Source organism: Danio aesculapii, chromosome 13 (assembly GCF_903798145.1).
Source record: "Danio aesculapii chromosome 13, fDanAes4.1, whole genome shotgun sequence".
Lineage (NCBI taxonomy): Eukaryota > Metazoa > Chordata > Actinopteri > Cypriniformes > Danionidae > Danio > Danio aesculapii.
The window spans coordinates 48,464,202-48,477,411 of NC_079447.1; the positions used below are offsets into that span (position 1 = coordinate 48,464,202).

A 13,210-nucleotide genomic window follows, 5' to 3' on the forward strand; every position below is an offset into this window, starting at 1 on the left:
AATACATTTACAAAGATGAGAACGAACGTTTTCGCTATAACTTTAGTTCGCTTCAGTTCGTTTTGTATTTACACAATACAGTTTTAGTTAGTTCCAGTTTAAAAATTAAATTTAGTTAACGAAAATGTTTACTCAATTCTAGTTTTCATTTTTTCGTTCGTTTGTGTTTTAACTATAATAACCTTGCCCAGTAAGATTTAAAATTTTTAACCTGCAACTAAAGTCAAAACATAAATAAAGTCATTTTTAAAATGTAGAAGTTTGCATACATGTCAGCTTGTTTTAGTACAAGTGTGTCCACACATTTATTTTATTAGATCATGTATATTCCTGGCAAGTTATCAAATATGCAAAAATATAACAATAAAAATCAAGTGCCAAAATCTGCCCAAATAGAGCACACATGGAAACTTCCTGGAAAGTCTCTAGAACTTTTCCACCCATTTGCAACCCTAAACCCCTCACAGCAAATATTTCTACATTCTCAAAAAACCTCGTTGTGTGTGTTTTGGAAGAATTGTTGCTTTTTTTTTTTTCTTATTTATTTTTTTAATACAAGTGTCCATTAGTCTCTGTGGATTCATGTTTATGAGCCCCACAAGGACATTAAAAGCACGCGCACACATGAAAGAGTTTGGGCATTACAAAACAGTGCATTACTATTGAACTCTTCATTTTCTCCTTTTGAATGTTGTGTCACAAGGAGAGGCTTACCACAATTTGGTAATGAAAAATGTAATAAAAAGTCCTGTAAAAGTCTACACACATGACAAATCAAATGCAAAGATGCTTACCATAGACATGAGCTGCTGGAAGACCAGTGGCCCGTACTGGCTGATGTACTCCTTGCACTGTTGAAGAAATGAGAGATGAGATAAGAAATGACCTAGACAGATGACAACACAAACTTAATGGTCAAGTTCTCACCATATCAGACATTCCAGGTCCCAGAAGCTCACACTGGTTCTCCACCTGTGCAATCAGAGTGTTGATAAATGAGGAATTTGCTTTGGCCTCATCCTGGGTGTCAGTGATGAACGTAACGCAGTCCTGGCACACATCACCTTTCTGCAAACAGAAATACAGCATGAATCAGTAAAAGTACAGACAGAATCCATGCTAGGGCTGCACAACAGGAACGTGCAGTCAGTGGAGGCAGGGCCTCACCTGTCATCATACTCAGTTGCCATCATGAGAGGTATACCAATTAAAAAAAAATAAATAAATAAATAAAAAAACAATATTTATCCACTGATCTGTGCTATAAGTGCAATTTCTGCATGATCCAAATAACATTTTTATATTACATTAAAAAATGAATGTTTTTGCTTATCTTCTGTTCAATTACAGTGTAGGAAGAGAGGTGAGGCAGCTCGAGCTTTTGTCTCATGTCAGATTGCGCAATCCCCTGTACACAGGGCTAAGCGCACACCTTTTGCTCACTCAGTGTATACTGCCAATGTAATGCTGTATTAAAATGTCTTTAGACATTTTAATTATATGTCCTCACTTTACATATTTAAGGTAATGTATTTCACATATGTTTCTCACTTATTTTGTGTTGAGATCTGACATAAAACCGCACTGAAAAGACAAGTTGAGGCAGGCAGTAGCTGGCCACAATGAGTAGGGCACATGTGAGCTTATGTTTTTGTGGTTGCGGAGCAAACGTTGCTCTTCCAGGTAATCAAGTTAGGAGTCTGTTGTTTAAAGTTTTTTTTTTTTGTGACTGACGGCAAAGCGGAGGATGTAATTTCTCATCTAAAACAATACTCCAAATTGGACTTTCAATTGAAGCGCAAAGTACCACGACCAATGCCCGAGCTAGAGGGCCTGCTTCAACGGACAGGACCGAAGACATCTCGTTCATTTTAAAGTGAGTGGTACAACTGAAAAGAGTGGCTGTGCTTATTTAAAAAATAAATAAAATCATCTTATCCCAGTCTTTTGTTGTCATCCTGTGACAATGTATGGACTGGCATGGAATATTGTGGCTTAAACCTACCAGGAAGCCTCAGCAAACATGAAAGCTCGACTACTCATTCAAAGCCAGATTGCTTTAAAACCTTTGGGGTTGGAGACGGAGACATTTCTAAAACTAAAAGATGATCAGGACTTTTACCCCAAAGTCACCGAGATTTGTCCAGAAGGAGAGGCGTATGGTAAGACCAGCGTGCGAATCCTGCATTAAGCAGTTGGACAGGTGTACCTAATAAAGTGGCCAGTAAGTGTATATCATAACTTAAATATTGCAATGTCAGTTTTTTCCAATATGGTGCAGCCCTAATCAGTGCACATTTTAAACACTAAATGAACAAAACATTCCTCAAGTTGACCGTTCAATGTCTCCATGTCATCCCCCCCTCCATCAAAACATACAGTTGTTTGTGTGACTGCTTCACCTGTTTGGGGGTCTCTCTTTTTTCTTCAGGATAGAGCAGCTGTGGGATGTTCAGCAGGAAAGGGCTGACGCGCTGATTCAGGTCCACTTGAGGGATCTCGTTGGAAGTGAGCTGAGCTTTAGCCAGAGCTGCCTGCTGGGATACACACAGACCCAAAGCGCCACACACCACACCAGGGTCATCCTGCAAGATGAATTAAAATAATAATAATAATTAAAAAACACAGAAGCATTGTAGAACATGATATAAATACACAAACAAGCTGAATACATGGACCTCATTCAGTTCTTTAAAGAGGATTGCGCCTGATGCTCTGAATGACAAATGAGGCGCCCTGAGAAGGATTACACAAAGACTGCTTTGTGGATGGCTAACCACCTCAGCATCTTAACATCCAGTCACACTCAAGCATTCAGATAATTTGAGTCATGAGAATGTTTAGGTTGACTTAATAAAATAATAAATCATAATTATTTTAAATATTTTTAAAAGGAGACTCCTTTTAATCAGTCTTTCTCCATCCCAGTCCAAAGACATGTGCTATGGGCAAATTTAATTAACTAAATTGGCCGTAGTGTGAGAATGTGAGCGTATGGGTGTTTCCCAGTATTGGGTTGCAGCTAGATAGGCAACATATGCCAGAATAGTTGGCGGTTCATTCCGCTGTGACGACCCCTGATAAGCGACTAAGCTAAAGGAAAATTAATGAATGACTTTAACCAGTAGTTTAATACATCAGCTAGTGTAGCTCTCCACCAACACTTGGAAAAACACTGAATTGAGATTTTCGCTCTCAACTTCCTCACTGATAAGAAATTAGATACTCTAAATAGTTGTCAACTTGCATCTAAAAATAAAAAATAAACAAAAAACATCAGTTGACCACTACAATGATGTTAGCAGTGTCATGCTTAAAAGGAATTGTTCAACCAATACTTCAATATCTTAGGTTTGATATGTAATTATTGGATATGGTTTTCCCTCACAGCTGGGCTTGTCAGACAATACTGTTTACACCATTAAAAAGGATTTAAGGAAGCTACAACTAGTACAGAATAAGGCAGCGAGATTAATCCTTCAGAAACTGTCTGAAATGTTAAAAATGCTGGAAGTATGCATTCTGAGCCTAAATACGAAGGGTGGAAGACAATGATGGCTTCAATAGTTAACATTGAAATAGTGTAAATTTAACACTAATAGAAATCAAATGCAATCTAATGTTTATTTGCTACTAGACAAGCAACAAACACTATTACTAATTTTCGTAAACTTGTAATTGTGGAATTCCGTATTTATGTAAGGAGTTCGATGTATAGGATTTAATTGTGGGAAAATGAGTTCTGTTTATTGAAGAACTGTGATCCTAAATAAAGTAGTATGGAAAAAAAACCTTTTTAATGCTGTACAACCACAGGAAGTCTAGTAAAGCCTCAGGGCATAGTTAAAAAAAAGGGATCCAAATAAACACCTAAAATAAAATTCTGATAATCATTTACTCGACCTTCACTCGTTTAAAACCTTTTTGAGTTTCAATCTTTTGTTGAACAGAAGACTACATTTTCAAAAATGCTGTTAGCTGGCACGAACTGACTTCGATAGTAGGAAAAAAAAATTGGTTTAAAGTAGGGGTGTAAGATCACGGTTGATCCACGATTCGCACGAATCACAATCCTCAGCTCAGAACACACTTGGCCGCTGGATTAATACATTTTTTACAGGTAGATTAATCCTAAATTTGTAACGATCACAGAGAGAGAGAGAGATCCCCTCTCACGTCATTTAAAAGTGACATGTATGAAAACATTTAGGCTTTTCTGTAAAATATAAAGGAAGGTAGTTGTGGTAGGTTATTTGGGATGTGGTGGGTTTTATTAAAGGTGTTTGTCACTAATTGTTTAGCCCGCATTAATGCATTCAGTGGAAGCTGCACGATTAATCAAAAGATTGGGATCTCAACACCCACACAACAAATTATAAATCATGGTGATTTGCATACGTTTATTAATCTTTCGAATCGCTGCATTCAAATCTGAAAACGCAAATTTCGAGAAAGAGATTCAGTCTTTAGTGTTGGTTATAAAGTTACAAACAACACAGAAGTACAGGGAAAACAGTTTAGTTTAGATAAAACCACTGACGTTTGTGGTAAAGATTTAAAAATAAAAATAAAAATAAATTCACTGTCATATGCATTTAACGACGCTCAAATTAAAGTTGGTGACAACCAGTCATCAAAAATATGCCACTGAATTCTTCAAAAATGATCTAGCAGAGAAAAGAAGTTATGACTGAATAACGGATTCATTTGTTGAAAATGACTAAATATAAAATACAGGTTGTACAAATTATAAATGTTAGATTTCTACATTTAGCTCTATAACAGTGAACACTACTGAATATTTCACAATTAATTTATTCAGCCTATTATTTCTTTATTTTACAATAATAAAATTACAGGTTCTAAGTTCTGTTTGTTAAAAACCCAAAGTGTCTTGAGATACTGTTTTTGTAATGAATGGAAAGCAAACTGCAATGGTCCCTTTTCGGCCTATCCGAAAAAAATGGTCCAATCCGTGACTAAAAAATAAAATAAAAAAACATTATGTGATCCGAACTGTAAGATTTGTGATCCGTTACACCACTAGTCTAAAAGTTTAACACCATGCAAGCGTGGGTAAACGATCATTTTCATGGTAAACCATCGCTTTAAGAGCTTGCAGCAAGACAAATATGGAGTGTGATAAATCAATATAGATTTTAGACAAATAAAAAATAAATATGTTTATCAATTAGTCAAAAGAGAAGGGTCGTGATTTCCTCACCAGCTCTCCTTGGATGATGCCCATGACAATTGGGAAGTAGTTGTCCACAATCTCCTTGCACTGGCTAGCTAGGCCCTCATCAGGAATCAGCTGACATGCTTTTTCCAAGTACCCGAGGAGTTCGCTCTAGATTTGACAAGAATTTAGACTTTGACCTTTCATAAATAGCTACTCAACACTCCAGCGTTATCATGTTTGCTTACCTCAGTTACATTGTCCGTCAGCAGCTGCTCCACTACCACCAATACCTCTTTGCACAAATCACATGGCACTGTTTTCTGCAATAAAGGAGGGGTTTTATACACTTAGCACTCATGAATTATGCACAGGCATACTAATGCTTCTGAGAACCAGGTCAAACGCACCATCTGAGGCTTGTTCCACACATTCTGTTGGCAGTGTTGGACAGCACCACAAAGGGAAGCGGTCTTGACATTCTGGCACCAGTAGGGGGGACCACGGGCACACTGCTCTGTTCCCAATAGGGGACTTGCCACAGCTAGAAATAGAAGAAATGTGTTAGCGTTTCGGAAGAGATACTGCAGAGCAACACAAACCGCACGCAAAAGTATATGCACGACTACGCGCAAGGCAGGCACCGTGGGTCACGCCGATCACTCAACATAGAAGTATAAATCAGCCTTAATACTTCAGTTTCCATAGAGTCATCCAACCAGTCAAATGCTCTCTAGTATCTGACATGCAACACCCCCTTCAACAAGACACTTCTCATTTTCGCTTCATTTAAAAAGTACTTGAGTTCAAAAATCACGGAGAGAAAAAAAAAAAAACAAGGGAATAGCGACTATACGTCCTGCCCTGGCCTCGCGTTTGTTGAAATTGCATCAAATATGGAAGGGTATCACTGTGGTGCAAAGGGTAGCACATTCGCCTCACAGCAAGAAGGTCGCTGGTTCGAGCCTCAGCTGGGTCAGTTGGCATTTCTGTGTGAAGTTTGCATGTTTGCATGTTCTCCCCGTGTTCGCGTGGTTTTCCTCCGGGTACTCCAGTTTCCCCAAAAAAACATGTGGAGAGGGTGAATTGGGTAGGCTAAATTGGCCAGTGCATGTTAGTGAATGTGTACAGATATTTCATAGTGATGGGTTGCAGCTGAAAGGGCATCAGCTGCATAAAACATATGCTAGATAAGTTGGCGGTTCATTCCACTGTGGTAACCACAGATTAATAAAAGGACTAAGCTGAAAAAAACGAATGAATTAAATAAAAAAAAAACTTTTTTAAAAGCACTTTACAATACTAAATGGTTCATTAAACCATCTAAACTACAGCAGGTTATTCAAGGTGTCTATTCTGTAAGTATTTAATCTAAACCATAGCAGGTTATTCAAGGTGTCTTCTGTAATTATTTAATATAAACCATCTAAACTACAGCAGGTTATTCAAGGTGTCTATTCTGTAATTCTTGACCAACAGTAGAAAAGGCATAAGAAATGATAGTGCACAAATACTTCACAAGTTTAAATCAAAAGATAAATATTAAAGCAAAGCATATCATAGCTGCCAAAACACGAACACAAACTTTACTCTTTTTAAAAGGTTTTCGCAATTAGATTTTCTGCACTCTTGAAACTTTAACAGTGTCTTATGATAAGTGCGAGCATTGCTGGAAAGTCCCCAGAACTCAAAGCTTCGATATTAGATTCCACCAAGCAGAGCATGCGCTTCACTTCCTTTTAAACATTACCATGAAATAAAAAAAAAAAATAATAATAATAATAATAATAATAATAATAATAAGTCAAATGTAGAACAAACAAGATTTCTTAAGTAGCTGGCACTTCTGCACAAAACTATATACACCTGATAAATTATTCCTGCCACTGCTCAATCCACAAAAAGCAGATGTTTCTAAATGTTACAAAATAAATAAATAAATAAATAAATAAATAAATAAATAAATAAATAAAATGTGATTTCAAAATCTGATATTTTAGGCACTATCCTATGTCGCATGACACATGCAGAGACAGGCAGTCTTCTGATCCTGTCAGTTTCCACCAGCTCAGCATCAGCCTCCATAGCTGACTGTACACACACAAAAAAAAAGACTAGCTGACAAAACCCAGATGTGAAAGAGCAAGTGCATTTTTACCCAAACGACTCCCACTGCGTTTCACTGTATTAAACTGAGAATACTCATTTCATAACTCAGTCGATAAATCACAGGACTGATGATTAAACCTAGAAACATTCCCTAAACTATTTTTAAAAACAGAAGCAGGAGACAGCTATGAAACCATTGTTTTCACTTCTGCTTGGCCTGCTGAAACCCTTATCAAATGTCAAAACTAAAAGCATAAACTGCATTAAAATATTACGAGCACACCAAAGTGCAGTCAGACGCTACAGATTATGGGAAAACTGTTGCAATAAACGTATAACCGAAGAACTAGCTGTCATTCGAAACAAGTTATGGGATTGTTTTGCTCTGCACATCATAAAGTACTAACATGTAACGAAGTCACTTCAGCTAAATGATTAAATGGGTTTCAATAAATGTGCTTAAAATAAAGCAGCATGTTTTCTCGTATATGAGAACAAGATGAAAGTTAAGATTGCTTTAAACATTTTTTTAATTCTCTTAATACTGCACATGCCGTTTGAGCTCATATTAAAAGGTGTCTGTCAATATTTTATGTTTCATTGCAACTGATGGTAGGGCTGCATGATAATGAATAAGCGATACACAATGTGTTACGATAACGACACTTTTAGACAAGTAACTTGCAAAACTTTTTAAACATAAAACATTTTAAAATGTATATTTGTGTTATGATCATACTAAAGTAACAGTCAATTAAATTAAAAATAATAATAATAAAAATAAAATAAATAAAATAATAATAATTTTTAAACTCCACATATGACGGAAAACCTTGAGGGATATTCTGATTGTTATTGTCGGTTTCCCTCCATTGTCTCTTAGCATTAGTATTTATTTTCAGCTCTAGGTTTACCTACTTGTGAGGCAGGGATAAGGACAGTAAAGACCTCATCTGATTGGTCAGATTTGGATAAACAATCTATGCATCCAGCACATAGGGTTGTCACGTTACTGGAATTTAATACCAATCAATACTGAAATTAAGCATTCATTTCCCGCTAACATTTGAGCACTGATGAGCTCGTTCTTAAACAGCGCCGATTGGCCATGGTGTTCACGTGCTCAACAGCAATGACTGTGATTGGCCATGAAGATCATCAGTTCACCAAACTCACCACCGTTTACGGAGTACAACCACTGGACACTTGAGCGTTTTAAAGTGACATCGATTAGCTGGTTTGTCCAAGTTGGTTACACTCCATAATCAGCGGTGAGTTCTGTGAACCGATGACCTTCGTGGCCATTCATTTCTGTTGAGCATGGGAACACAATGGCAAATCAGCAGTGTTTAAGAACGTGCCTAACAAGGCTCAGATGTTAGCAGTAAATGGACGTTTTTAAAACTTCGGTACCGAATTCCAGTATCAGGATGGAACGTTGCAATAACGATAATACATCATAACCAACTTGCGAAACATTTAATCTGCAGTTTTTTTATTATTTTATGATCATACTAAAATAAAACGGGTAATAAATATTGTTTGAGCCAATTAAATAAAATTAAACAGATTTAAAACTCCATAAAATGACTGAAAAACCGCTAGTTGAAATGAGGAAATTATTCCAAAAGATAAGTCTTGAGCAAAAACAAAATACTCAAAATGCCTCTGCCAAATCACACCACTAACTTTCTAAAGAAATAATAATAAAAATAATAATAATAATAATAATAATAATAATAATAACCTCAATAAGGCAAAATAAAACCGCTTTCACCTTGTCTGTGAAACTACAGAGGGGGAAGGATAAAAAAAAAGAAAAAAAAAAACCTTCTGTGGTTGAGGCATGTGATAAATGTTTTATGAATATCTTTTTATACATGCTAACAACTATGAGACCGACACCATGTATGGTTTATACAAGCATGAAAGACCACCTTTATGACCTCTTCACTTCACTTCACTTCACTTGGAACTCACTGCAAACAGAAACTCCAAAAAGATGAAGTGAAATTGTTAATGTAATCAAATCCTAAAGAGGAACGCAGATAAGGATGTTGAAACTGAATAGGCCACTGAATCAACGGAACTGATCCACGGAAATGAGAAAAAGTACTTTAACTGAGGTAAAGTTGGTTTAGATTCGTACGTTCTCCTTAATATAATTTCAGAAAAGCATTTTGCAAATTCTGAATAGGGAAATCATATTGGCAGCCAACGACTATCCAACACCATGACTATCCAACGACTATCCAACACCATCACAGTCAATAAAATAGTGCTAATGTTGTTTTGAAGTCATACTTGCATGCAATTTCAGACTGAATATTCAAATGTAGGGTGGTAAACAATATAGGGACCGTGTCACAAGTTGTCACCGAATGAATGTGCAAATATAAAACCAACTCTACCTCAATTTTAGTTCAAACCAAACATGGTGGGAAGCAAAAATACATAAGAGCTCAGATAAAATGGATCATCTCAGATCTTATGAGGTTTAGATGTCAGATAATTAAATGAAAAAAAGAAAAAACTGCAAGCATTGAGAAGTCTGGATGGATTTCTGAATAGGGGCAAGCCTGATAATCAGGGGCTTCCTTGACGGTCTCAACATCCAGATTACTCTGTTAAATCTTAAAGAGATAAAGCTGATTAAATCAATCATTCACATTGATCAAGCACGAGATTAGTTCAGCGAAAAAGTGATGCGTCATGACTTATTGTGAAAACCATTTACATGAAATTCCATTCTAGGAAATGTTTAAGGGAAATACATTGAGGATTAAAAAAAATATATTTAAAAAATAATAAATTTAACCAAATCATGTTTAGATCGGTTTCAGAATAAAGAAAAGAGAGATATAAAATAAAATAGATTTTCGACATAGTTTAGACCGGTTAAAAATACCTGTGCAACAAACACATTGCTACTATAAACAACGTTGCTATATGGCTATAAAATATATAAATAAATAAAATTAAAAACTTGCATATACCAACAAACACTTTACATAAACTCAAGTTATTTTAAAGCAATGTATAAAAGACGTCATAAGTGTGGTTAAAACATTATAACGTTATCCATTTTGCCTAGCACAACACATCAATATGACACCGCTAATAAGCAAACCAGGAAAACAACGTTAATGTTACTTTTATGTTGCTAGATGGGAATTATTCTATTAAACCCTATTATGTCATAATTCAAAACTACTTAAATTTTAAAGGGTGAATTTCAGGAAAGTATTAAGCAAATTCTAAATAAGAAAATCATATTGGCAGCCAATGACTATTAACATTGTTCACAAATCAATAAAACAGTGCTAATGTTGTTCTTAAGACACACTTGCATGCAATTTAATACTAAATATTCGATGTAGCATTCTAAACAATATAGGGACCGTCTCACAAGAGGTCACTGAATGAATGTACAGATATGAAACAAACTTCACATCAATTTTATTTTAAACTAAACATGCTGGGAAGCAAACAACAAGATCTCAGATAAAGCTATCATCGCAGATCTTTTGTTTAATTATTGCCACATGATAAACTTATGGCTATTTCGTGGCAAAGCGGATATACATTAAATATTGTCAGATCTTTTGTATTCATCTTCAAAAAACTACAAGCATTGAAAAGACAGTCTTGGAGAGATTTCTGAATTAGGACAAGCCTGATAATCAGGGGTTTCCTTGACATGTCAACATCCAGACTCCTCTGTGAATGCTTAGAGAGATTAAGCTGATTAAATCAATCATTCACATTGATCAAGCACGAGATTAGTTCTGTGAAAAATGATGAGTCATGACCCATGATACGGAAACTATTTGTGTTAAATTCCATTCTAGGAAATGTGTGAAGAATACATTCAGGATTTAAAAATGATGAGCTTAATAACAACAACAACAACAACAACAACAACAACAACAAATCATGTTTACATCGGTTTCAGAAGAAAATATTGAGAATAAAATAGGATTTTAGTCAGAGTTTACATTGGACCGGTTAAAAATACCTGCTCAAAAAAACACATTGTTACTATAAAAAGGTTGTTATGTGTATAAAAACACGCAGATACAACAAACACTCAAAATAAACCCAAGCTATGTTAAGCAATGTATAAAAGACGGCATAAGTGTGGTTTTAAAACACTTTAACGTTAGCCATCTTGCCGAGCACAGCACGTCAATACGAAACTGCTGATAGACAAACCAGGAAAACACCGTTAACGTTAATTATTTCACGTTATAAGATGGAGACTACTCTATTAAATGTAATTAAGACATAATAAATATTTTTAAATACTTTAATTTGAAAGGGTGAGAGCATTTCCACTTAAGCGGCTCCAACATGACGTGTTTACCAAACATTTCCTGCGCCATTAACTGCAGCTATGACACACTTATTATGAAAACACGCAATGTAATGCAGACTTCAGTGAAAAGCGTAACATATACTTTACCTGTGGAGACCAAAAGAAGCGTGAGAAGCATCATGACTTCAGGAACAGCTTCTGTCGAATCTCGGTGTCGCGTTTTGAGTGTTTTCTCGTTCGGGTGATGGTGTTGTTTATGCTGCAGTGAGTCGCGAGGTCGTGTGATGAGGCTTTATGCTGATCTCACTGTCAGCTGACCGTCCGCTGCGCACGCGCGTGACCGGGGCGTGTCTATATATATATATATATATATATGTGGGACAAAAGAACCAAACTCTCTCTTCATGTTATATTACACTGCACGAAGTATGAAGATGAAAAGAGGGATCTTTGTGAGAATTTAGAAGAGATAAAAGTTCCATTTAAATTAAATGAGATTCTACAAAATAACTCAGGAAAAATATGTTATAACTTTTTATTGCAGTGTCTTACAAAAATTCATTTATGGGAGAGGATTTAATAAAAGGGATGGTTGAGGGGGATTGGGGTAAGGGTGGTTAAGTCATAATGATTCACACTCCATACTAGTTGGTTGCGGAAATACACTATTATTTTGTCAACCGCCAATAAATTGAAGAAGTAGAAACTCTCTTATAGTTTTTGTAGTATTTATGAATTTTCTTAGTATTTATGAGTATTATTTTTTGTTAGTTTACTTGTAGGACGTACCCTTCAATCAACATGGTTTAAAAAGAACAGTATATTTAGAAAACTACAAGTACACATGAAATCAAAACTAGAAAAACTGTTCATGCAGGAGTCCCAGAGTTCATCAAGATTCTTTGGATTCATCTTCAATGCCTCCTTCTTCATCTTACCCCAAACATGCTCAATAATGTTCATGTCTGGTGACTGGGCTGGCCAATCCTGGAGCACCTTGACCTTCTTTGCTTTCAGGAACTTTGATGTGGAGGCTGAAGTATAAGAAGGAGTGCTATCCTGCTGAAGAATTTGCCCTCTCCTGTGGTTTGTAATGTAATGGGCAGCTCATATGTCTTGATACCTCAGGCTGTTGATGTTGCCATCCACTCTGCAGATCTCTTGCACACCCCCATACTGAATGTAACCCCAAACCATGATCTTTCCCTCACCAAACTTGACTAATTACTATGAAAAATCTTGGCTCAAGCGAGTTCCAATAGGTCTTCTGCAGTATTTGTGATGATTGGGATGCAGTTCAACAGATGACTCATCAGAAAAATCGACCTTCTGTCACTTTTCCAAACGATCAACTAAAAGTCGAGTTATTATTTGTTGCTCTTACAACTCAGATCTTACTCCGGGTGCTCCGATTTCCCCCAAAGTCTAAAGACATGCAGTATTGAATTGAATAAACTAAATTGGTGTCTGCGTGTGTATGGGTGTTTTCCAGTACTGGGTTGCAGAAGGGCATCCGCTGTATAAAACATATGCTGGATAAGTTGCCGGTTCATTCCGCTGTGGCGACCCCTGATGAATAAAGGGACGAAGTCGAATGAAAACTT

The 13,210-nt window shown here is 36.2% G+C and overlaps 1 protein-coding gene across 1 annotated transcript in view; it reads right to left on the reverse strand.

Annotated features, from left to right (window-relative positions):
* Nucleotides 1-11,907, reverse strand: part of psap (prosaposin) — a 28,394-nt gene extending 16,487 nt beyond the window's left edge. The window contains exons 1-7 of the mRNA XM_056471148.1: nt 11,754-11,907; nt 5,590-5,723; nt 5,428-5,502; nt 5,225-5,350; nt 2,403-2,585; nt 928-1,068; nt 795-851 (exon numbers count right to left, since the gene is read on the reverse strand). Coding sequence (XP_056327123.1) covers nt 795-851; nt 928-1,068; nt 2,403-2,585; nt 5,225-5,350; nt 5,428-5,502; nt 5,590-5,723; nt 11,754-11,787 — 750 coding nt within the window. The 5' untranslated portion in view covers nt 11,788-11,907. The remainder of the gene's footprint in view (nt 1-794; nt 852-927; nt 1,069-2,402; nt 2,586-5,224; nt 5,351-5,427; nt 5,503-5,589; nt 5,724-11,753) is intronic.
* Between the last annotated feature and the right edge of the window lie 1,303 nt (nt 11,908-13,210).